This window comes from Grus americana, chromosome Z (genome assembly GCF_028858705.1).
Source record: "Grus americana isolate bGruAme1 chromosome Z, bGruAme1.mat, whole genome shotgun sequence".
NCBI lineage: Eukaryota > Metazoa > Chordata > Aves > Gruiformes > Gruidae > Grus > Grus americana.
Genome location: NC_072891.1, coordinates 16,303,854 through 16,330,840, shown reverse-complemented (window position 1 = coordinate 16,330,840; position 26,987 = coordinate 16,303,854). Strand labels below are relative to the sequence as shown.

At 41.8% G+C, this 26,987-nt stretch overlaps 1 protein-coding gene across 1 annotated transcript in view; it reads left to right on the top strand.

Moving 5' to 3' along the window:
• Window positions 1-26,681, top strand: part of PLCXD3 (phosphatidylinositol specific phospholipase C X domain containing 3) — a 92,933-nt gene extending 66,252 nt beyond the window's left edge. The window contains exon 3 of the mRNA XM_054811023.1: window positions 20,321-26,681. Coding sequence (XP_054666998.1) covers window positions 20,321-20,477 — 157 coding nt within the window. The 3' untranslated portion in view covers window positions 20,478-26,681. The remainder of the gene's footprint in view (window positions 1-20,320) is intronic.
• The last annotated feature ends 306 nt before the right edge of the window (window positions 26,682-26,987 follow it).

Sequence of the window (26,987 nt, the reverse complement as noted above, 5' to 3'; positions counted from 1 at the left end):
TTGAATTTTTAATCTCCTATAGCTACTCCTTGGTCCTGGAATGGTAGGATGTAGATAGAAATTGTCAAAATATTCTTGTCAGTTCTTAAAACCCTGTTGCACCTGCTGTATCATTCCAGATGGATTTGGGCAATTCTCAGCATCCTCCAAGGCCATAGAGGGCTTTCAGTTGTAATCTAGAGAGAGTGCATCCACAGTCTCCCTAGAAAAGTCACCTGCATATCCCCAACTTCTGCAGTGGCTATCTCCGCTTGGCTGGTAGGCTAAGGAAGCCTTAGCCACAGAAAGCCCCTGGGATCCATTGTCAGAAGGTACACCAAGCCTGCAATTAATTTTATTAAATGCTTCCCCATAACTACAGAGAAGTGGCCTTTGTGGACTGAATGAGCAATTAGGCATTCAGGCTGTAGCCAGAGTTGTGTTGGGGCAAAAGGTGCAGAAGAAACAGTACGGGATCCTGGCACCCTGGTGCCACATTTGTAGAAAAGAAACAGCTGGAAAAGGGGGAGTGGAAAAGGACTTGTAAATAGGGAAGGCAGCCAGGCCAAAGGTCTTGGTGACATACCGCCTTCTGTATAATGGGGAACTTGCATCGACTATAAAAATTCCCATATTTTTCTTTTATTAAAACAGAGATGATAAAGTTTGTTCCCTAAGAATTCAGTGATGTTTGTGGGATGCAATGCAATTCTTTCTTAGGGAGCCACTGCCATTGTGAAATATGCTGGTTTGATACAATATTTTGATTTCTTTTGTTCTTAAAGTCCAGAAATGTTTAACCTCGTTGTATTGATCTTTTTCTCTATAAATTTAGTCCTAGGCAAATGTTTCATAATTCCATTTTCTTCCAGGATTGTAGGAGTTTTGGGGTTTGGTTTTTTTCGGTTGGGGTTTTTCGGGAGGGTTTTGGTGGTTGATTTTTTTTTTTTTTGTGGCTAAGTTGTAAACTTCATGCAGTCAGATATAATAAGAGTTTATCTATAATTATTATCTATAATTATTATGATAACAATGTATTGTCCCAGGCTGTACAGTTGTTGCAACAGAACACACCCTATTATAGAAAAATGACTTCAGTATTTCTCTCAGACACTAAGAAAAATAATAAAAGACATCTCTTTAAGACACTGAATGATCATACAGTGGAATGTGACCTCTGGCAAGATTTTATGTTGTAGCTGTTGATCTGAGAGTTTTTGTAACTAAGCAACTGTCATTCAGAATGTATTATATCATAAAACAGTATGAAGATATGAAGGAGACTGAATGGTTAGAGTGGAGTAGGAGCCATGGTGAGATGCGGGCACTTTCCCACTGAAAAATTTGTTTTCTGAGCTATAGCACAAAGGAGGAACCTTACCATCATTTGTTTCATGGTGGGGTACTGAAACCTGCTTAATTTTATCTTTCAAACAGCGCCATGGTGCTCTCAGTTGTGCCAGCAAGCACTGTTATGTAGTAAATCAAGAATGAAATCGGATCTTGGGTGATGGGCTCCTTAATTTTGCAGTTGGAAAGTGAAGAGGGACAGCCATGGACCTTTATTCCCTTCCTACTTGGATTTACATACTCTGAAACCGGCTTCTCTCCTTTTCCAGTGAGACTTGTTCAAATTAGAGCTCCGAGGCAATGCTGTAATCCAAATAATTCCTACAGGTATGCTAGTGTACTGTGTTGCTTGATTAACCAGGAAGGGATCATTTTAGCCAGTGCATTCACTGCCTTGTTTCCCAAGGTTTGAGTGGATATTGCAAAGAACTTGCTGCCTCGTGAGCAGGCTTTTCCTCAGAGCTAAGTTCATTACGGTTTGCCTTGGTTTTGCTGCTTAGCAGAAGAAAGCAACAACAGGGCCACCTCTCTGTTCCCTGCTTTAACTGAGGAAGGTGCTGAAGCAGTGAGGACTCAGCTCCTCACCACCCTTCCCTGCTGTCTCATCTGAGCTGTCAGCTGTGCCGGACTCTGGACCACTGTCCCTGCGTCAGAAGGAGGATCTGCCTTTGCTCAGGACTGCTGTTGTTGCGTCCTTTCCTTAGCTGCCTTTCGCCATCTCTCTCCTCCCATGTACAGTCTTTTTACTTAGTTTTGATTTCTTCCTCTGGGCTGTTGCAAGCAGTCAGCACAGCAAGTGTCATTTCTACTTCAGCTGCATGTGCAGTGATGATTAGGATTTGGACAATTAAGATGAAATAATTAAATCTGAAACCAGAGCATTACCATCGACCTTTAAAGTTGCCACTGGGAGGAATTAGGGAAAGGGTGTTTTGTACCCAGAGAGGCTGTTTCAGGCTGTCATCGAGTGTTAGGCAGACGGTCCTAAAGCTCATTGCTGAAAGGTCATCAAGGTACATGAGTGGTGTCTAAGGCCGGCGCTGTTTCTCTGAACAGTATGAGCATGTGGCATAATGAGTGTCTGTGCCCAGTTTGGTCAATCTGTTAAGCATCGTTCTGCAGAAGGTAAAGGACAGGGCTCAGCCAAGAGGGGTGAGTAAGGTCTGTGCTGCAGGACTAGAAATGAGAGCCATGCTCTTGCCCTGCTCTTACACCAGGCACAGTAAGTTCTTCTGAGCCTGTTGCTAATCTCAGGTCAGGGAGCATTTGGCTGATAATGATCTGTCTCACCTCGTGGTGTTTGCTGCTGGCTCCCTCTCTCCATCAGACAGTGTTTCAGTGCTATTGCTGTCTGGCTGTGCTAGAACAGAAAAGACGTAAATCCAACTGAATGGTTTTGTTTTGGTGCAAAGCTCCCTCCTTTCAGCTCTGCAGTCTGAGGAACATTTATGGAAGTAGTAATACATATGATGAGCATCTGGGGTTTTTTTCTTCTAAGCTATTTCTCGTGAGAGTTATAGATGGGCTCTTCTTGGAAAAATATTTTCCAGCGCAGGCAGGACCTTTCTTTATTGTGTAGTAGCTGGAAATAATGCACTGGGTGGACTGACCACAGGGCTCAGTTGCTATAATTCATAGAATCACAGAATGATTTGGGTTGGAAGGGACCTCAAAGATCACCGAGTTCCAACCCCCCTGCCATGGGCAGGGACACCCTCCACTAGACCACATTGCCCAAAGCCCCATCCAGCCTGGCCTTGAACACTTCCAGGGATGGGGCATCCACAGCTTCTCTGAGCAACCTGTTCCAGTGCCTCACCACCCTCACAGTAAAGAATTTCCTCCTTATATCTAATCTAAATCGACCATCTTTTAGTTTAAATCCATTACCCCTTGTCCTATCACTCCACGCCCTTATAAACAGTCCCTCTCCAGCTTTCCTGTAGGACCTTCAGTTACTGGAAGGCTGCTATAAGGTCTCCCTGGAGCCTTCTGTTCTCCAGGCTGAACAATCCCAACTCTCTCAGCCTGTCCTCATAGGAGAGGTGCTCCAGCCCTCTGATCAGCTTCGTGGCCCTCCTCTGGACTCTCTCCAACAGCTCCATGTCTGTCTTGTACTGGGGACCCCAGAGCTGGATGCAGTACTCCAGGTGTGGTCTCATGAGAGCAGAGTAGAGGGACAAAGTCACCTCCTTTGACTCGCTGGTCATGCTGATTTTGATGCAGCCCAGGACACGGTTGGCTTTCTGGGCTGCAAGCGCACACTGCCAGCTCATGTTGAGCTTCTCATCAATCAGCACCCCCAAGTCCTTCTCCTCAGGGCTGCTTTCAATCCATTCCTTGCCCAGCCTGTAGTTGTGCTTGGGATTGTGCCAACCCATGTGCAGGACCTTGCACTTGGCCTTGTTGAACTTCATGCAGTTCGCACGGGCCCACCTCTCCAGCCTGTCAAGGTCCCTCTGGATGGCATCCCTTCCCTCCAATGTGTTGACCACAGCACACAGCTTGGTGTCATTGGAAAATTTGCTGAGGGTGCACTCGATCCCACTGTCCATGTCACCGACAAAGATGTTGAACAGTGCCGGTCCCAGTACCGACCCCTGAGGAACGCTACTCATCGCTGATCTCCACTTGGACATTGAGGCATTGACCACAAGTCTCTGAGTGTGACCATCCAGCCAATTCCTTATCCACCGAGTGGTCCATCCATTGAATCCATGTCTCTCCAATTTAGAGACAAGGATGTTTTGCGGGACAGTGTCAAATTCTCTCTTAGTAAACTTCTTGGCTTCTCTCCTGCTTACAGCCAGCATCAACCATACCAGCTGTGCAGTTCATCTCAGGTATGTCTCTTCTGAGATGCAGACTCACATCTGCTTTTTTTTTTTTTTTCCAAAGTGGTGTGTTTTTTTAATCCAGGCCTATGCTTGTGAACTCTTGTCATCTGTTAAATAACGTGTCCACTGATGCATAATATACCAGCACATTTGGTCCTACTGACACAGGCTGTACTGTCTAGCAGATCTCCTCCCGAGTCAGCACTCTGTGGAGTAGTGCAAGGTCTCTGTGTCTGATCTTTGACACTTGATGGGAGGCAGATGCTCAGCTGAGGCTGACCATCAGCATCTGGTGTGAGAGGTCTGTATGAGGAAGGGAACTGCAGCAGTTCTATGGTGAATGTGCAGCTTGATCTGTGTCCCACAAGAGGAGTGTGAGACACCACAGGGACTGTCACAATTCATGGCTGACATGACAGGTCTGCATTCCCTTGTTCCAATGGAGCGGAGTGGTCCATCATGACTCCATGTAATGCTGACGGAGGAAGGAATGACCTCTCTTGGCAACCTCTCTTCCCACACCTCTTGAGTGCATGGACTGCAAGGCAGGGACTGGGGGAGCAAAGTCACTCCCACTGTATGAGAAGATCAGGTTCAAGACCACCTGAGGAACTTGAACAACTTGACAGAAGTCTATGTGACCCGATGAGATGCATCTCAGAGTCCTGAGGAAATTGGCTGATGTAGTTGCCAAGCCACTCTCCATCATATTTGAAAAGTCATGGCAGTCAGGTGAAGTCCCTGGTGACTAGAAAAAGGGAAACATTGCCCTTGTTTTTACAAAGTGTAGAAAGGAGGACCCTGAGACCTACTGACCTGTCAGCCTCCCCTCTGTGCCTGGGAAGATCATGGAACAGATCCTCCTAGAAGCTATGCTAAGGCACATGGAGGACAGGGAGGTTATTAGAGACAGCCAGCATAGCTTCAGCAAGGGCAGGTCTTGCCTGACCATCCTAGTGGCCTTCTCTGATGGAGTGGCTACATCAGTGGACAGGGGAAGAGCTATGGTTATCACCCATCTGCACTTCTGTAAGGCCTTTGACACAGTCCCCCATAACATCCTTTTCTCTACATTAGAGAGATATGGATTTGATGGATGGACTATTCGGTGGATAAGGAATTGGCTGGATGGTCACACTCAAGGGTCTGTTTTGGGACCAGTACTGCTTAATATCTTCATCAATGACATGGTGGGATTGAGTGCAAATTTGCAGATGACATCAATTTGAGTCATGTGGTTGATACACTTGAGGCACGGGATGCCATATTCAGAGGGACCTGGACAGGCTTGAGAAGTGGGCGCATGTGAACCTCATGAGGTTCAACAAGGCCAAGTGCAAGGCCCTCCGCATCGGTTGGGGCAACCTGCAGTATGCAGTATCAATACCGGCTGGGGCACAAAGGGATTGAGAGCAGCCCTGAGGAGGACTTGGGGGTGTTGGTGGATGAGAAGCTCAACATGACCCGGAAATTTGAGCTCACACCCCAGAAAGCCAACCATATCCTGGGCTGCATCAAAAGAAGCATGGACAGCAGGTCAATGGAGATGATTCTCCCCCTCTGCTCCATTCTGGTGAGATCCCACCTGGGGTACTGTGTCCAGCTGTGGGGCCCCCAGTACAAGAAAGACATGGAGTTGTTGGAGTGGGTCCAGACTAGGGCCATGGAGATGATAAGAGGGCTGGAGCACCTCTCCTATGAGGACAGGCTGAGAGAGTTGGGATTGTTCAGCCTGGAGAGGAGAAGGCTTTGGAAGACCTTGTCACAGCCTTTAAATACTTAAAGGGGGCTTATAAGAAAGATGAGGACAAACTTTTCAGTAGGGCCTGTAGTAATTGGACAAGGAGCGATGGTTTTAAACTAAAAAAGGGCAGATTTAGACTAGATATAAGGAAGAATTTTTTTACTGTGAGGGTGGTGAAACACTGGAACAGGTTTCCCAGAGAGGTGGTAGATGCCCCATCCCTGGAGACATTCAAGGTCAGGTTGGACAGGGCTTTGAGCAGCCTGATCTCGTTGAAAATGTCTCTGCTGATTGCAGGGGAGTTGGACTATATGACCTTTACAGGTCCCTTCCAACCGAAACTATTCTATGATTCTATGACCTCTTTGTTATGGTGTGTCTCAACCAAATACCTATGCTGGCTTCACTCCAGGAATATTTTAGTTTATTGTTGATGCAATCCCTTGCTATATTTTTACAAGCTATATAATGCATTTTTTAATCTACTTTTTCCCTGATGGTCTGTGATGTCATTTGTTTCATTTGTGGTATTGAAAGCCTAGTTCATCAGTGTCGAGTTCTTATTAAATAAAATATGAGATCAATTCAGAAGTTACCAGTATTACTGGAAACATGAGACTTCTCACAATGTCTTCCTATTTTTAGTGCTGATCAGAATCAGTAAGAGCTCTCCAAATCATCAAAACATTTCTGTTTTTAAAGCTAATTTGAGATCACATCAGTGGTATATTGGTTAATATTTTATTTCCTTTTTTAAGAGTTTGGTCTACAGCTGTTAGTTTTGTTAGATGTGTCAGCAAGTGCATGTTTGTGTAAATTGTTTCAACCCTGCAATTACAAAACCATTTGTTCTTTTTCCCATTGCTGCGGCTTTTTATTGAAAATTGCAGCTATCTTAAAGTCTACTCTTCTTTTTCAGGAATGCATCTTTCAGTATTTTTCTCCAGGGAGTAGTCTATTTTAGCAAAATAGTATATGTCAAAACATTTCAACTTTGTACTTCTATTAATTCTGTCTTGTCTTCAGGTTTGTGTTACAGTGTTAATTACAATATTTAATGCTGTTTCTATATTCGCAGCTTTTCATTTGTGTATTCAGAAATAGGTTTTGAAGATTAGATTATGAGAAAGGCCAACATTTTGTGTTTGCTTTCTAATTCGAAACAAAATCACATTTTGAAATGCTGGACTTTCTCACAGAACAGCAGTTCTTGGTTTAATACCAGAATATGTGTTCTAGCACCGCAGTACCCGGCTTTACTTGCCCCTCAATATCGCTGTTGATCAAGTGACAGTCTGCAGACAATATCATACCTTTTTTCTCATTCCTAATGTCCATTTTAATTTTGCATATGACTATTGGAAATTACAGTTTTATCCATTAGCTATAGGATGAATACCAGTGGCAAGCAAAGTAGCAGTGTTATTAACAATAATACACCTGATGTGCATGGTAATAAACTCTGTAGAATGACAGAGTTCTTCAGGGAGACACTATCATCGAAGTAATACTGTGGCACATCTCTAGGGCCTTTATTTTTTTGCAGGAAACATAAGTCAGAACCTGTTTTGGATTTTTCTCTAAGAAAGTTCAACCTCATTATTTTGTTCAAAAGTGAAATGCCACAACTACTATCTTTAAAATTGAAAATTATTTGAAGTCAAGACGGACAGCATGATGCTAGATGCTGCCCAGAGTCAGTGATTTGGGACTATGCAATGTGGAAGAGTCTGACTCAGCTTTATGACTGATCTGAATTTTGCTGTCAGTCATGTTGCCATTGATTGCATCACCTAGACATTTCAAGACTGTTGGCTATAAGGTTGAGTTAAAAGGAAAGATGAGTATAAGCATTTGATTACAATAACTGCCAGTAATGAATGTTAAAAAGGATGGCTCAGCAGAAATATCTACCAGAGTGAAACAAGCAGATTTTATTCCTGCCAGTGGATTGCTTTGCATGGTGTAGCAAGCAAAGTGTACCACTGCTACCTTAATGATAGGCCCTTATGAGCTGGTTAAAATAACTGTATGAATCCTGCTTATCTTCATGTTAAGTTCTGCTATATTCATTGTGGGGCTTGGAAGTTAGTTTTTCATCCAGTGTTTGAATTGCCAGAATTCCTCTTGCAGCCTTCTTTGCAACTCCCGATATCACTGCAGATGTTTTATAAAAGCTGTAAGAAGTGAATACATTCAGGCAGAGTTAAGAGTGATCTGTGTAATCTCCGTGGCATAATTGCTGAAGGACTAGCATAAGCATTGCACATGTTAAAGCAGACTTGTGAAAACAGCAAACATAACAGCCTTATCTAAAAATGGTGGAGGAATGGTCTGAGCCCTTGCAAGCTTTCAGGACAGGGTGAGACTGAAGAGTTTAATCGGAAGGAAGTGATAATTAAAGATACAAAGGTTAATGGAAAGTAGTATAAATGTGGATGAGATTTTGCCAAAGGTGGATGTTGTCAAAAAGATTTTCATTTATTTTTGTAGCTAATTCTATGGAAATTTTACATGAAAAATTTGGGATTTCAGTAATGCAGCTGGTAAAGTGTTAAGTAGGATATTATCAACCAAAATGGAATTTGGGTATCAGAAATGGAGTTGAAGAGAAGGTAATGGTAGCATTCCTCAAAGAGCCTGGTGATCTTTAATATTTCCATGAAGGACCTTGAATTCAGCTGTAGGAGACTGCTAATGGCGTTTGCTGATAACACAAAGTAAGGGGCATAACAGAGGAAAGCTGAGGGGTAACATACAGCAGGAACTGTATGCCTGCAGTATTAAGAAATGACCTGGAATTCAGTGGTATGAAATGAATTTAGTGGTCATAACGATGGAAGCGTGCTCTGGAAGGTGGGATCTCATCAGCTGGGAAAGCTGGGCAAGGCAGGTGCTGGAGTATCACCCATGGCTGGCTAAAGCTGAGACTTCAGTGGAAAGCATCTGGGAAAAAGAGCAGTATCCTTTTGATATGCACCAAGGCATTTCCAGCATGTGCAGAAAGGTGGTGATATTACTGCCCAAAGTGCAGGTGGATTATCTTTTTTGATATCCTGTGCAATTCTGATCATCTGTGTTCTGGAGAGTAGATTAAAATTGGAAGAGGGATGCAGAGAGGGACTACTAACTAGGATAATCAGGGAATGAATCGCTGAAGATATCAAGAGAGCTTGTCGTATTTATGCTAGCACAGTGAAGCCTGAGAGTCTATGTGATTACTGTCTGTAAATATCACAGGGGAATAAATACCAGGGAGGAAAAAGAACAGTTTAGACTAAAGGCCAGTGTTCTCAGAAGAGCAACAGTTATACACAGACTAAATAAATTTAGACTGGAAGTGAGAGAAAGGCTCCCTGCTATCAGAGCACTGAAGATTTCCAACAGTCTTAACAGCTTGAAAAGCAGGACTGAGAAAGCTGATTGCTTTTAAGATGAGCTCTATCAGTTTTTGAAAGAAGATCAGAGATTAGGAAGAAATTCTTCCCTGTGAGGGTGGTGAGGCACCGGAACAGGTTGCCCAGAGAAGCTGTGGAAGCCCCCTCCCTGGAAGTGTTCAAGGCCAGGTTGGATGGGGCTTTGGGCAACCTGGTCTAGTGGAGGGTGTCCCTGCCCATGGCAGGGGAGTTGGAACTAGATGATCTTTAAGGTCCCTTCCAATCCAAACCATTCTGTGAGTCTATGATCATTAGTTAGCAGATTCCTCCCAGGCCCCCTTCTATGGGAGGACAGCATGGCTGCTAACCTGCTTTTTCAAAGGCAGCTCTGCACAGTCCTGTCCATGCCACTTGCTTTGTCACTGGAGATGGGAGGACAGGACAGCATGGCACAGTGTTCTTCTTCCAGCTAGGCTGTTCACAGGAGCACCAGGAGCAGTTTGGTCTTGAGGCATGTGAAAAGCCACCGCCCAGTGATGGGGAAGCAGGAGCCCTTGCAATAATTGTTCATAGCCCCACAGGTTATTGAGGAGTCAGAGAAGTCTGTGTTAGGGGGACAAATCCTCCTGACGTGGGACCACCTTGGCGGGAAGATAGCCTGGTGAGCATGTCTCCCCCAGCTATACCCAGAACAAACATTTCTTACTGTGAAACAGCAGTGGTTATTCCATAATATCTCATGGGTACTATATTTGGCATAATTATAATTGGTATAATACAGGTTTATCATATGAATGCTTTGGGCTTGTTAATACTGGGTTGTGAGGAAAACAAGTGGAAGGAATTAGGAGTAGCTCAGGCAAGGCTGCTTCTGGTAAATGATTCACAGCAATGCCCAGGATGCTATTTAGGAGGATATTGCCTCTGGGATCCAGCTGATTAACAAAGCTGGTTTAGCTGTGTGAGGCCAGAGCTAGAAGCCAGAAAATGTATAAAGAATAATAAGCAGCTTAGTCTCCCTTTCTGGTGAGATGAAGCAGTTGTTGTGGAGGAGCTAGTAGGTGTGTGATGACCCTAGACCCCCACAGCCTGCGGTCCAGGCGCCAGGCTGGGGTGCTGGGTGGCAAAACCGTGTGTGGTAAATAAATATCATCAGTGCTGTCTATCTATTCAATACACACCTCACAAGGGAAATGGTAAAACTAGCTTGGCACATAAAGGCTTGGTGGAGAAGGAGGTGGAAGAAGTCCAGTCCACACAAAAATGCAGTTAGTTGCTGATCTAATCAAAGGAAACGACAGCAGGAAGCAGAAGACATGGTGTCTCAGGTGGAGAGAGGTACGGCAGGGAGGAATTTTGATGCTAAACAGAAATTTGCTGGAAAAACAGATTTGTGAGCACAATGACACTATTCGTGAAATTGGGTCAAACTTGATGACTAATTGTCATGAAAATATATGGGAAAACATTTCATCTTTATATTTTCTAACTTAATATTTTAGAAATACTGAAGTGTTTTGACAGTTTCAAAATAAATGTATTTTAAAATGACACCTAATTTAAAATTATTTAAATTTTAAAAGACCAAAAAGAATGCTTGAGTGGCTACGTTGAACATTAACTAGACATTTAATTTTTTTAATTAACTGAAAAAGTTTATGTTTCCATACAATTTTGTATCCCACCATCTCATTTCCTGACTTGTTTTAACCACAACATCATTCATTCAAATCAGAGCTGTAATTATGCTCAATTTCTGTTACTTGGATGTGCAGCCTGAAGCTCTTACTATATTCTCCACTTCTTCTTGCTTGTCTAGATAGCAGCAGTGATGAAAAATTACTATTTCCCTGTACCTTTTTTCAAAGGCAACTATTTTTATCATAATTTTCCGTGTAAACTTTGTTGAGGGGATTGCTTCATTGTAATCTGCTTGCTGATGTTTCACAAATGAAGCTGATTTCCATCTTCTCTGAAGAATCAGAAAGTGTTACATTCCTGGGAATGCTGCAATACCCACTTCTACTGCAACTTTCTCTGATTTGAGTGTGGCTATTTACCTTGCATTTTTCAACATTACATTCAATATGAATTATTCTACAGTATGTCTGTCTGAATAATGTATTTTGGAATATACTGAGCAAGGTACTATGGCAAACAGCTGCATGCAGTTTCATATGCTTTGGTTGTCTGTTCTCTGCCAGTGCAGACTCAGACTTTCTATCTCCACTTGATGGAACAAAAAAATTAGAACCACTTAGAGCTGTTTATCTGAAAGAAAATGGAAATTGCTTTGCTCTGTATTCAATAGAAAAGTATTCAAATACAGGTGAGATTTAGTTTAATTTCAAAGCATTTGCAGGAAGAAAACATTAATTTTGTGGGCTACGCTATTAGACTAAAAAAAAAATCCATATTTTACCTATTTAATTAAGTAATTTAGATTTATTGTAGTATCTATTTCAGTGGAAACTGTGCAGTGGTGTGTGAAATTCTGTTGCAGGTCATACAGCGGAGTGATAGGGCTGGCAGACAGAAGTTTCTTAAATAAAGTCTGCCTTCCACCTCTGCTCTGTTTTCCCTGATAGTGATATGTACCTTTTTACTAACTTTTCCAGTTACTCAAAAGTGAGGTTTTTTCAGAATCACTCTGCTAATTTATCTGTGTTCCAAGGTTCTGGGCAGGGCTAAACACTGATAGAAATCACCTCTTCTCGTTTGCTCTGGTAAACCCTATTTCATTGTTCTCTACATTAAATTTCAGGGTATTTCCTACATGAATGATCTTTTATTATTATTATTATTCATTGCCTTTTAATCTCTCTCTTCTGTCTTATATCATTCAAATTTTACATGCTTGAGAATGTGAGTTTTGTACTGAGAAGCTGAGCCATCAGCAGCAAGTGAAACTGTGAACTGGGGAGTAGCTGGGCAGCTCTGTGCCTGGAGTCCCTTACCAAGTATCTCAGCAGGAGAGCTTTTTGAAAGGTCCTAGGTGACACATAGTGGCAACCCTTGGAGAAAATTAAGCCCTTGGCTGACTCTGGTGGAGGAAACCTTAGCCGTGAATGGTCCAGTACTGGTCGTACACCTGTGACAAAGCAGTTCCTGCTCTGCAATCAATTCTAACACCTGATTTGAATGGTGTTAATACAGTGATTCGAGCGTAATGAATGTATGAATAAATCACAACTCTTTTTTTAAAGAACTAGAAGATGGGGCGAGGGGGCAAGCCCCAAACCTGTAGCTATTCCCTTGATTGGTGACAGATGTTTTCTTATGTAAAGTAGAGGTTTTCTTTGTTTCACAGGCAGTGAAGTAAGTTCCAGTTCCTATCTCCATAGCCCATGCTTATTGTAATTTCTGTGAATTTTTTGGCATTTCTTGAACAGTCGGTTTTCTGTGTGAAACTGGGACCAGGACCGACTGTCTCAAGCAGGTAAACTGTGCCGTGTGCGGGCACCTGTGTAAATGGGTGGTCAGGCTTATCTCTGTTTCGGCCACAAAAGTTTGAAAGGAATGATGTCTGAACAGTACTCAGATCTCTCTGTCCCCGCCATTTTCCTAGCTTAACACTTTGCACCACTGTTATGAGAACTGGAGATGTTTCTCCCCTATGTGTTTTCCAGAGACATAGCTGATTAGAAGAGCAGTTGGCGAGCTTGTCTCACTTGATCTGCTGGATCACTGAGAAAAGCCAGCCTTTGAACAGAGGCATCCTCATGGCAGGCAATAGTTTTCCTGCTAATCCATGGGCTATCATGTATTTGTCCATACTAGCATAACTACGTGTGTTACGCCGCCGCCTTCAATCATGATGTAAAAGCTAAATGCCTCACTTTGTGTGAGGTAACAGTTCAAGCTTTTAGCTCTGGCATTGCCCACTTCAGTTCCCCACTACACTGACCAAGATATGAGCCAAAATACTAGAGCTGCCTCATTAATGAGGTCTTTTATACTACAGGGTCCACTGAGTCCTTTCCCAGCTGTCTGCATTCCTAATACTATTAGTTAATGCCCTGTGTGCAATGGCTAGAAACACAGAATCAGGGAAAAATAGGATGGTGAACATTAATCACCTCCAGAACCACCATTTGCTGCTATTAAATATCCTGTTGCATTTTCGTACAAGCATAGAGGTGTAAGTTCAATAAATTTAGCTGAAATGTTCTTTGAAGGGAGGGCAAGAAGGGCCCTTTTGAGCTCGTTTCTACCTCCCCTTAAAAATGAAACCCAGAAAGGCAACAACAGCTCAATAGGAGAGTGAAGACATCTGGCCCCTGGTGACTTTGCAGAGTATAGTGCTGTGATCAGTTACATTAAAATATTCATCTGACCCTAGCCCAGTAGTCTGTGTCATCTGATTAGATGCATTCCCAAACTGCATAAAGCACTTGGAGACGACTGAATTATAGATAAGCAGTTCAGAAGAATAAATTCAGGGCTGTTGGATGTTGATGTAAGTAGTTCTTGCAACGTGACAGCTTGTGGACAGTATAATGTCCATTCACGATCCAGGGAAAGGAATTCCCACCTGTGTGCCTTCAGGACTATTAATAACAAAATTTCACCCAACATTGCCCAAATTTTCTGATTCTAGTCAATCTGGTCTTGGTAGTGCCAATTTTATGACCATACTACGGCTGCCTAGAGAGGATCTGAGGCGTAAGGAAGTGAATCTAAGGAGTTCCTTCCTAGCCTGTCCATGCTGAGGTCTTGTAAATCTCTATGCTTCAGTTAATTTGTTCCTCAGTTTTGCCAGTTCAACAGTTTGTGAAGTCCTGGCATAAATCAAATTTCTTCAGTGAACTGGGGCCATTTGAGACAGAGGGAGAGCAAAAATACTTGATTTGTTTCTCTTAATACAGACCATTTCCATGTCCTGTTTTTCATTTTGTCACTACAGGTCTATTAGCACAACTGAGAGAATGGTAAATTTTGATCAGGGGGCAGAAACAAATGGCTGGCACATAGAAGAGGAGGACCTTTTAAACTATTTTTTCCACAGAAGAGAATTATGGTAGAATGATGTACTGTGGAATGGTACCTAAGGTTCATGTTCTGCAAGGAAGCTTATTTACTGATAAACAGTAAATCTTTAGCAGGAACAGGGTGAGGACATGGTGAACGTTCTTGAGTAGTGCACCTTAATGTCGTTATTTTTCATGGCATCTGTTTGTGGGTACTCCTGTTGAAGCTAATGAGGACGTATAAGGATATTTACATAGGGATGCTCTGAATACAGAGGAGGGTTGTGACATCTCCATCACTGGAGGCCTGTAAGAACTGATTAACTTGAGCATTTGGCAGGAGTGGTTTGTATAGTTGATCTTTGTATAGTTGATCCTGCCCAGGATGGGCTGGATGAACTTGAAGGACTTTTCAAGGTTCTCTCCAGTAGTGCTTTTTATGTTTCAGTGACACACGAGACATCAACTGCTCCCACTGGAGCGATGAATTCTCAGCATCCTTGAAAAGCCAAAGTCAGCGTGTGCTGAATTACAGCTCCAGAATTAATCAGCGTTCTTGCAAACGTGGGTAAAATTGGATGGAGGGTGGGGAAAGTTAAAGAGTGTAGGGATTCAGATTCAGGCTCATGTGAGTACATCCTCCTGCAGAGGAGTGCTTTTTTTTCTTGAACAGTAATGCCTATTTGCAAAAGGCTGCATGGAGGCAGGCTGTGTGCTTCCGTGGAGAGGGAAGAAATGCCGTATGTCACTTTGGCCTGAGCAAGCGGACCTGCTGCAGTTCTCACTGGTGTTACTGGTAATGGGCACTTGATGCTAGGCAGTGTCATGCTCTGCAAATGAGACCAGTTTCTCATTCTGGATTAGGTTGTACTGGCCCCCTGCACTCCAGAAGAAAACCTGTTTTGTGCCTTTAGTGATCAAACTCTCATTAAACAGTGAACAGCCTTTTTGTTTTGTGTTTACAAAGTTGCTTTTCCTCCTCCCCTCCCTTGAAAGCTCTGCAGAGAGAAACGGCTGTTTCGCCATGGGAGGTCCTGTCTTAGAGCGCTGCTATTGTTAGTCTTCTGTCACGTTGTCAGGCTTTGATGACTCAGGCATTAAAAAAAAACCAACCACCCCTCTTTCTGAACTAAAATAGCCTAAGAGCAAATTTTTTAAAGCAAATTTTAATGCAATTAGTTAGGTCATATTTTCTTTCTGAAAGCTTGTAATGGGAATCACAGTTTCGCTACTTGAGCTGAACTACTTGAATGTTTAATTACTATTTTTTAAACAAAATTCAATACCCTTGGAGTCCACTTGAGATCTTGGATAGATTAAAAAAAAAAAAGACATCTTGAATATTCAATAGCTTTGAAAAGGGCTATGCATGTTTTGTAGTTTAGGGCAGTGTTTCTCAGTTGAGTTCTTTAATGCATCAGAAAATGGTTCCTGAAAGAAGTGAAAAACTTAAATCTGCACACATTTCTGTTTGTACAAGCAAGCAAACAGAACAGGGAAAATAGAGGTAATAAAATAATTGTCAAAGCTGAGCCTGGATTTTACTGGCTTGTAAATGAAAATCACTGTAGCAATGATAAATGAGAAAGTACAGGGCTCCTCAACAAAAAAAGGCTGGAAATGGTGATGTAGAGCATGTTTGCATGTGTGACGTAAGCCATCCTGATAACCAAGCCATGTCCAAATGCTTAAAACCTCTGACTGATCTAGTGAGGTGCCACCTAGAGATAAAAGCTTTGGTCTCAGAGGAAATAGAGCCACATTATACCTCTGCACAACGCTGCGTTGTGCAGTGTAAGTAGGTCCCTACTGCCCAGATCTCCTCCACTCTCCCCCTTCTGATGCAGACTTTTTGGCAGGTCGGAGAGCCCCTGCAGGAGGCTGCTGGCAGTGCGGGTGATGGGGTCAATCTGGCCCCTGGTGCCAAGGTGCAGCGGTGGTGGGCTGAGACTGGACCACAACCCTCCCACGAGGTCTTTCCACATCGTGTCCGGTCACATTGCTTTCATCCCCCTGCTCTCTCACCCTCCAGGGAGTGAGGAGCAGCAGTCTGGTACCTCCTAGTTCCCAGTCAGTGCAAATAAATGATATCTTGTACTTATTCCTTCAGGACAGAAAATTTTTTGGAAAGATTACTGATCCCAACCCACAGTCAAACCCAGGTAACATGCCATTCCCTGCCACTGCTCAAGCCCCCCAGTTCTGTGGCTTTCCCCTCCCTGCCCTGCTCGTGCTGCTAGCCCTCCTCTCCTGCTGGGAACGTGGAAAAAGGAACCGACTTCAGATGCTGGTTTGTGGGGCAGTGCTTCACTGGCCTGGCAGTGTCAGATCTGGCCAGCGCTGACCCAGGTCCGTGGAGCTTCTGCAGGATGTAAACATTGTCCCAGGCAGTGGGGTGAGAGGAGGAGACTCCTCCCTTTCTCCCCACGCAGGTTTTGCTGATGAGCACACCTTCTCTCCTCCCTGGGTCTATGCTAAGGCAGACAGCACCCTTCTGTGTACGTGGCTCAGCGTTACACAGTGGCTTTTGCAGCCCTTAGGGGTTAGAAGCTATTCCTTCCAAGAACTGGGATTGTGGCCACAAGGGCTGGACTGTACAGCTGTAGGACACAGCTGACTTCAGTAAGTGTAAGGGCTAACGGTATTCTGCATCTGTCAGCTTTTCCAGCTGCCTGGCTCTTCGTTCGTAGCATGTTAACCTAGGACTTTTCCTCTTGTATACCCTTCAGAACATTTATTCATGGTGCTGAAACCTCAAACACATCCCTGAGGCCAGTAGGACTGCTGAGCAACTTACCCAGCTTTCACTGCATCATTTACAGTGGAGGCAGCTGAGGCACAGGAGGGCTGGAAGACTTGAGGTTGCCCTCAGGAGAGCCAGAGCCTGTCCTGCATGCAAGTTTCAATAAGTGGCATTGCTGTCATTATTATCAGGATGACACTGTTTTATTAGGAAAACTTGTTACACTAGCACAATGGAGCTGTGGATGTATTTATAGCATGACTACACTGCTGTAGTTAGTGGGGTAACAGCAGAGATTACTAACCTTGAGTATCTGCAAGTGTGGCTGATACTCACATGGCTGGGCTGTCCCAGAGCTCCATTGAGACCATTAAGCACGGACATCAACATCCTCCAACAGAGAAACAGGACCTGCCTAACACAGAGGCAGTGGTGCTATCAGGGTTTGCAAGCTGAGGCGCTTGCATATGCTCATGCACAAAATCATTTCTTATCAACATTGCGAGAATATCTATTAAGACCGTGGTACATACAGGGTTTCTGTGAGCACAATCATGTAGGTGGCTGCCACACAGCATGGTTTGTGTTCCTCTGACTAAAACCCTTAATGAGAACAATTACTAGTTTGAGGCATGCAGAGACTGGAAATTACAAGGAAGGGTGAACAAGGTTTGTGCTGCTATCACAAAGGCACCCTGAGGAATGTTAAAGCAGACTTATTCTAATAATTATTGTGAGCATGTGAGATATTTGTACTGAAACTGAGAAACATGTGGTTTCTTACAGTCATTGATATAATCCACTCTCAAGACGGCAATATGGGAGGAAGATGATATGTATGGGGTTTTTCTATGAATTTCTATCATAAGCAGAGTTGCATAGACTAGATTAAAACTTTAAGGTCAGTGGAATCTTCTGTTCAGGTTTTGGGGTTTTTTTCAGGATTGTGTCCTTTAGCTTTGCTATGCAAATAAGCTTTTTGTTGGATAATCTGATTCATTTTGACTTATCTTTGAATGTGCTCTAATCTCATGAATAAAAGATTCTGTCACTTTGTTTAACAATTTGCATATGAGCAAAGGGTCACGCAACTGTGTCCTGTGTGAAATATCAGTAAAATGTAAATAACCCATTTAAGTACCAAGCCTAACTGGAGGTGAAATGGCAGGGCAAACTGAGTTTAAGATAGAGCACTAATCAAAAGGAGGCATGACTATCTGTTAAAGGCTTGCTTAATAAGAACACAGCAGGAAAAGAAAATAATATTTCACTCTATATGGCTAAGTGTATAGACAGCAAACTATGGTCTGAAGACAGAATTACATCAGAACCAACTTCAGAACAAATAAAGGACACCAAAAGAAGTTAATTATGCCTCAAGGGGGAGTAAAATATCAAGGGTATCAACTTATGCAGAAGGAAGGTAGGAAAAAATCTGTGCCTGCCTACAATCAATCAGTTCGCCTTTAAACCTGAAACTCTTTGAGCTTAAATAGGATGATATTAAAGACAAAGGCAACATACTGCCATCTTCGAAGTTCAGCCTTGTATCTTTGTCCAGTGTTCAGCAGTATCTCTTGCATGTGAAGATGCAGTGACATTTTCAACTGCTCTGAGCTGCCTTTCGTCACCTTGGTGGTCCCTGCTGAGATGTGTCTTGGTTCTGGTTGCTTGCAGATCTTCTCAAACAGTCCAGGCATGGCTGGATATTTAACACCTGACCTGTGCCTGTTACAGTTCCATGGAATGCAGCTTTTCAGGTTTACATACTCTTAAATCTAAAGATGCTGGCTGAGTTCTTATACAGCAGAGTGCCTAAGCTCAGTTTTATGAGTTGATGTGCATACATACATGTGCTTCAGTCACATTGAATTAATAAGTGAAATAAAATGTGTTGTTGGGCTTAAACGTGGATCTTACGGTGGATTTAAGCACATTTTGCTGAAGCAAAACCTTAGTGTTGTGCATTCTCCTGTAAAATCATAAAGGGGGCTAATTATAATTGCTTGGTTTTTTTCTGTACTGAATTGTTTTAAAAAATGACTGATTCTGGTGGCCACCGACAAGTACAATCTGTGTCTGCTAATAGTTCTATTTTCTTTAGATCTGTTTTCCTAAACCTTTTGGGAGTAGATTTAGGTTCAGCATGTTCAGCATGTTCAGCTTGGTTTAAGTTACTGTCAGACCAACATTTTACATGTACTTTGCCTCTGTGAAAAAAGCTGTACAACATGCTGGCTGAGGGGGAATCGTGGTTTTATGGATTTTAGAGCAAAGGGAGAATACAATGTTCACCGAAGCTGACTGCGGCCCTGCCCAGTCCATAGGTTCTTTTATTTAACTCAGCAGCTTGAGTTTGACCGAGAGTGTATTTTTGGAAAGACATCCAGGCTTGATTTAAAGACTCCAAGTACTGCAGAGTTTGTCACAGTCATTGGGAGTTTGTTCCAATGGTCAATTACCCTTTATCTGAAAAATACACTTTCTCTGAAAAAATCTGCACCTTATTTTTTTTGGAACTCTTGTTAACGTTTGTCTTCTGAAAACTGGATCTTGCTGCTTGATTTCTTCAGCAGGACTAGGGACCCCTTTATTTTCCAACAGATATTTCATGTGATTGTTAGTTTATATTTTTATGGTGTCAGAAAAATTTCTTTCTACCCACAAATCTAGGTAGGCTGACATCTTTTACACCCCAGAATTCCCTTGCTAAGGGTCTGACATAATAAAAATATGCCACCTTAGAAAAGAGTCAGTATGACTCTTTTTATTTCAGTTACTAACCATTGGTTTATGATTAAATATAATTCATGGCTAGGATATTAATACTGGGAAAGAAAGGGTATTTGGTATATGCTGTACTTAAACTGCAGAAATCATGGTTGCTCCAGTGTCCCCCAAAACATCATTTTCAGTATTTTCTTGAATGTGTCAAACATGCTTTGCAAATGGCTTGAGTTGTCTGTTACTTCTTTTTCCATAAACAATTCCCATGAGTCTTATGGCCAAATGATATCGAAAAGGTACCTGGACCATGCCCTTGCCCCTAGGCAAGATGAATAATTACTGTAAGCCTGTATGATCTTCCTTCCATTCTTTTCTACTGAGAAGTTGAAATGCAATCAACATATTATTTCCACAGAGAATGAAAATTAAAAAAAGAAGGGTTTTCAAAAAGCCTGAGCATTAACCTGTGTCATTTCTCACATGGTTCCCTTAGAAACCAAGTAAGATCAATGGATGGCACTGTTGGTAAATCCTGCCTTAATGCATTTGTCTTGCTGCTTTATGAGTAATTATTGTTCCTGTTTTCTCCTTAGGGCTCTTCCTGCAATGATGCAGTGGGTCCGAACTCAGAAGCCAGGAGAAAGTGGTGTGAATATTATCACTGCAGATTTTGTAGAACTTGGTGATTTTATCAGCACAGTCATAAAGCTCAACTATGCTCTGGATGAAGGTGAAGACGACACTACCTGATAGTACTGTAATATGTGTGTTGCTGCATTATTTACAATTAAAAAAAAAATCATTTTAAAAGAATTACCTTGTAAAACACTAATTTTCCTATAACACTGATGTGTTTAGGGCTTTAGTGGGTGGGTATAAGGGAAAATGTTTTAATCAATTGTGATCATTTTTTACATTTGTGTTTCATGTGAAGAGCAAAACTAAACATGTTTACATTGTTTGATAAAAGAAGGCCATTTACATGTTTTCCATGAGGTACCAAATGTGATTCATGTATCTTCTATGGTTATGAACAGTGCCAAGAAATTTGCTGCTTTCAGTCCAATGGGATGTATATTGTTCTCTGTCTGCTCACAGCGGGATTCATGACTGTGTGCATTACACTGAGAGACCGAGGACAGTATATCTGGCCTGAAAATTTTAAGCCGCTACACTTCATCTGTTAGGGGATTTAACTGATCATATTTATCAGTGAGCTACAGGTTTAAATGCCTTTGTGAAGTAAATCCAAAGTCATGCCTCTAACACATGCATAATCAGCAGACAATAAACATGATGTTTTACATAGCTTGCACAGAGCACAGACTAAATCCTGCTTGCTTTTCATTCTCAAAACGGGGTTTTCTAGTGGCTCTGCCCCAGGTCAAGTCAGCAGATACGTGATGCTGGCCTAACTCTGTACTAAGAGCTACCAGTGAATATTTTCTCTGGTTCTAGCAGGAACAAAGTTAGGCCAGCCTGGAGCACCACTTACTCCCAGGATTAATGTTATGTGAGAGCCTGATCCAACGTCCACTGAATTTAATAAGAAATTTTCCTGTGTTTAGCATAGTTTGGGCATAGGATCAGTAATTGTGTGTATTGTAAGGTGGGCAGGATTTTGTCCCATAGTGGGAACCTGGTTTCTGCAGGACTAAAACTGCACTTAAAAAAAATAGGTGCAGTCTAAGCTTCTTTTTAAGGCAGCTACGAACACACTTCTCTGCTGATTACAAAAAAATAAGTTCCAGTTTCATCAGTGAAAAATTGCTGTACTAAAGAGTATAGTAGTTCAATTTCTAGTAATAACAATACTCTGTAGTCCTTAAATTGTTTGTGGGATATAATACTGAGTAACACAAAGCTGGAAGTCTACTGAATGGCACTGTTCTAGTAGCAGAATCACTAGTCATCCTAATTTTAACAAAACATATATAAAAGTCAAATATATGGAAAACTTAGTGATTTATAAAATGAGAGCATTGCCACTGTATGACACCTAACTGGATACGATGCAATCAATCATATCTCCTGGACACGTGAATGCACAGGCACACAACTTTGGAAAGCAAAACAATTCATTAGCGCAAAACAATAGATACTATAATGTCTTACAAGGAAAATGCTTTTTGAAATATTGCAGGGCTTTATGGAATGAGACTACGGTCGAGTTTCCATTGATATTACTAGAACTTTTGGTTGAGTGAGAAAGGAGAATGGCATCATACGGTCCTTTGCTATTTTCTGTGAGATGATAAAAAATACCATCTACCATCAGAGTTTAGAAATACAAAATTGGTCTTATTGAACAGGTGGGTTACAGGGAGGTTATAGGGATTTAGCTGTTGTGGAAGAAGTGGAATAAAATGAACACTTGCTGCTATTTTGTACTGAGAGGGTGCCTTGGAAAAAGTGTGCATGTGTGTATACTATAAAGAAACATTTAAGTTTATGTGTAGTATGACACATTTGAATGTATGGATATGATGCAAAGACATCCATGCACACTTGCATAATGATATTCGGGTTTCTGGACAGGAGTATTATAAATTTGGTTGAAAAAAACTGTGCAGCTGTTATGAATTTATGATACCTCCTTCAGTAGCAGTTTTTTCTGTATAGTTTAGGACTGTAAGATTCATCCTTAGTGAAATCTGTGATCTAAGCCAGTTAGGTTTTTTACAGCATAAAAACTTTACCCGAACTGCCTCAAAAATTTACCAAGAGTCACAGCCCATCTTTGCATTGAACAAGGGGTAGGACTCAGTGCTTTCACCCACAACTAAGCAAGATACAGGGAGGGTTGATGCACTCAGTTTCCAGTTTCCACAGGCTCTCCAAACAAAATTAATGCAACAGGCACATAAAATGAAACATGAGCATATGTTTTTCTGAACCCACCCTATTTCATAGAAATATGAAAATATTTGCTTATTTACTGGTGATGTGGTGTGAAATGCTGTTTTCATTTTTCCATTTAGCTGGATTTGTTTGCTTCTAGACTCTTCCTGTCATCCGTTAGCTGCTTAAGTATAGTCAAAAGAGTTAACGTATCCTTATAATACAGTAATATGGATCCTAGGTTTCTTTTTTGGATTCTGATTGAAATTCTGTTGAATCTGAGAGCATCATAAACAACAAGTTGCTCCTGGGACACCCTGCTCAAACACACACCAGACACACCAAGCTTTTTGCTTACACAGAGGTGTACTCAAAGCAAATGTTCTGCTGTATTTAAGAAAAGTGTGTGTGTGTACGCGTGTATATATGAATAAATATAGAGCTATCTTGAGCTTGTTAGCATTGTTATGAAATGTTTGCTTAGTGTCAGTTTTATTCTAATTGTCATTGGAGTGCTGGAAAATAAAAGCAAAGCAAAAAAAAAAGAGTCCTCTGACAAGAAGGATAATAGACAAATCATATAGTTTCTCCATTAAGGGAAAAAAAAAAAAAAAAAAAACCAAAACCAAACCTTAGCAAAATGTTAAATTTTGGTCAGAAAAATTATGTTTTCATTTAGCTGTCTATCTCATTTCTGTTGGAGAAGCACAGCACTTTATGTAAGGGACAGGTTAACAAGCTTGCCTTAATTACTGAAACACAAAAATGTGTGTGTGGGGATACTATCCACGCTTTTCTGGCGATTTCATCTGTGAGGCCCCAAAACCTTAAGTCCTGGTAGAGATGCACTCTGCGTTGATACTGTTTGGGAGATCTCGCCAGAACAGAACAAGCCAGAGGGACTGTGCAGCACAACTGGACCATTCAAGAGCCCAGTTTTGCCACGCATATGCAGCTAAAACTCTCTTTGGTTTCAACCAGATATGTGCTTGTGGGGTTGGGTCAGGTGAATCAGTTCTGACCTGATTCATCTGGGAGATTTCTACACGTGTATTATGAGGAATCTTACAGGGGAAATTAGATAACTGTAATCAGCCCATCAGAGGAAAAATACCTGTCTACACTATTGATCTTCATAAGCATCTATTTACTCAAACTGTCATGTCATTCTCTGCCAAAAGATTTTTCTTCCTGTGCTCATTTTCCCCCTCACTATGTTCATTGTATACACATCAAGTAGTGTTGTTTTCTGATGTTTTCAGATGATTACTTGATCTTTTCAGTCATACTTGAAAAATTGCCACTGCGCTGCACAACATATGCTGCGTCTCAGCTGGTGTAAGCCTACCTGGCTCTGCTTTTCAGTTTACACGAGCTGACATGTCTTTGTTCGGTACTGATCCAACCTGCAGCGATTTAGACCAAATAGCAGCTAGTCCTGGGGTCTGATTCTTGCCTTGTGTGGAGAGGGGTAAGATCAGAATCAGACCACAGGAGCCTAGTTTTAAAATCAGTGGGTTATTTGCATTCCTTTGCTGTTGGTTATGTTACTGGTTTTGTAGGTCATGCCATTTCAAGCCATTCTTTGAAACATACACATGTGTGTATATCTATGCATACATGCGTGAGAGGGAATGTATGATCCTGTATGCTGGGCTGTCGTTCTATCACACTGATGCAAAACTAGACCATTTCTGCTAACTTCAAAGTAGTTACTAAACCTTTACCCTGGGATGAGAGGGAGCAGATTGTCAGTGTGTAGTAAGTATTTGCTGTGTTGCAAAGGAAATTTAAAATTGTGGAACTTAACTCCACAATATCAAAAAAATGAAGTGCCCTGAAAGCACCACTCCAGTGTTGTTTATTCTGAATATAGTATATGGACTACTAGGTATTAGCAACTGAGTAGACTATTTGGTGATTTCAGCAGTTCAGTTAACAACATTCTAAACTTCTGAATTCCTTTTCAGTGAAGTAAAAGCTAATAGTGTATGATGTATTTGCCATATCTCAGTGGTAGCTTCTGTGTTACATACAGTCAACGTTGTTCTGAATTGTATATGTTTACCTAATGGTGAGGTTAAAATATGCTATATAGTGTGTACAATGTATTGATTACAAGTATGTTGGAGTTCAGTGATCTATTTAGTTCTTACTGTGCTGCTGTTTTGTAGGTATATGTGTGTATGGGAGTATGGATTGTCTACAGTGTATGAGGAAATAATAATTAATCCTAAAGGAAAAGGGCAGTTATGTAACCTGCCTTAATGCATTCACATAATCTTGTTTAAATCCCATAATTATAAATTCTGATTTCAAACGTTACCAAGGATTGTTCGTAGGCCTGACTCCCTCACTTTTTGGCACTAAGGAGTTAAACTTGAAATTACTTGGAGCTCACTTACAAATTATTAAATAAAGAATAGGAAGTTTGCCTGATTGACTACCTTGACTGTGCAAGGTGGCAAAGACATGGTTTCCAGTGTGATACAGATCAAATCACTCACTTCTGTGCACACACAGTTCCTGCTGATGCCAGTGGGAATTGTGATCATGTAATTGAATAGCCTAAAATTCATTTTCTGGGATACAATCATGATAGGAGGGTGGTGATACCCTGGCTTTGGGGATGCTATACAATACTGCTCATGCCCCATGCTGGAACATATCTGTAAATTCACAGGAAGAGCTCCAGTCTAGGTTGGACTGTAAAATCCTTATGTAAAAATTATGTCAGAGGCTGAGCAGCCTGGCCTGGCCTGCCCACATACAGCATTCTGCTTTCAGGAGCCATGGCAGCTTTAATTAAAGAAACTATATTAACTTCCCAGTGGCTTGCAGGACCTCGTGTTTGACTTAGGAATCTCTACATTGCCCACAGGTACGACCCCTCTACCATTCCCACAGTCAGGTCTAGCTTGCCTTTCACGGTTTCTGTCTGAGATACCTCTGCTTTATGCCAAGGGTAATTCTAGAAAGACATACTGAACATAGAGAGGGTCCATCTCATGCCTGGTGGGCTGGACAGGAGCAGGCAGAGCGTGCCTGCCTTACGGTTTGTTTGGAGTGAGGTCAGCTTCGGTCAGACCCACCTGAACAGCAACTGGGGGAAGGCAGAAGTCTGATTTCAGACCCTCTTCTGTTACCTTTGTCTAGTTAAAATGTAGCATCTTCCCATTCTTCTCCTTTGCCTCTGCTCAGTGCTCCTTATCTCAACTTCTGCATACTCATCCCTTTCCTCAGTACACCATAGCAATCCACTAGTCCTTATAACATGTTTAAGTTAAAAGGTGGCAGTGATGCCATCTGATGTCCTGGGATGATTTATCTCCACACTCCAAGTTATGTACACATGTCCTCTTAGATGGGCCTTACCTTGGCTGATGAGAATTCAGGTATAAACTCTCTCCCTGCAAATTAAAATCAAATTGGATGATATGCCAATGAGCATCTGCTAGCTACACTTAGGGTTTGGTTTGTTGGGTTTTTTTGCAGTGAGATGACATGTACTAGTCTCCTCCCTCAGTTCTGGGTCCTACAAAAGTCAATTTGATCAGGAAAGATTCCTCGAGTAGCTGAAATCAGTTTTTTTGTGAAGCTGGGATCCTTACAGCAGAATCCTAAGTTTGCGTGTAATTATTATTATTGGAAATAAAAATACGTGTTTAAAAATATAATTTTGAAAAGAAAAAGAAGAAATATCTGGGCTTGCCAGGACAGTAGTTAAGTTTTTGACTGTCTCAGTCATCAGTAGCTTTAGGATCATGAAGGTGATGATTAGGACATTATTGCCACACTGCCTCCTGATGCTGTTCAGGGTCTCTGTACAGAAGCCTTATTATTCCCAATAAGCATTAATGCGTTTGACTGACTTTTCTCCATTTTCGTGGGAAGGACAATTGTGTAACATTGAGGACATGGAGCTCCCTGTGTGTTGTGCCCACAAAGGTTCACAGAGCTGCGCCTTCTCTTTTTAGGATCTATTCAATGGTACTTTAATAAATGTTGTGTTAAAAATGCCTACAGTTCTGTATAGAAAATGTGAATTTTTATGACAAGAATGTGTATTTAATGTAAAAAAAGAGTAATAAAAAAATGCAGTTTCTTTGTATCCAGTGAAACATCTAATAAAGCTATGGTACCTGTATTCTTTGTTTATAGCTTCATTCCTGCGTTCAAGACTACATGTAGGAGGCTTCTTAAACACAGCTTTGCCAAATGGGATGGAGTCGGATGTTAGACCCAGGCTGTGCTATTATGTTAGGGGCATATGTGGAATGCACCATGAGGGCATCAGAGTGGAAGTACCATTTCCACCTGGTTAGTGTGGGGCCATTGAATACCGCAGGATGCTGTGATGTCTTCGTGCTGCCAAGGACGCAGCAGGCTCTCAGCTACCTCTTTCCCTGGCAGAATTCT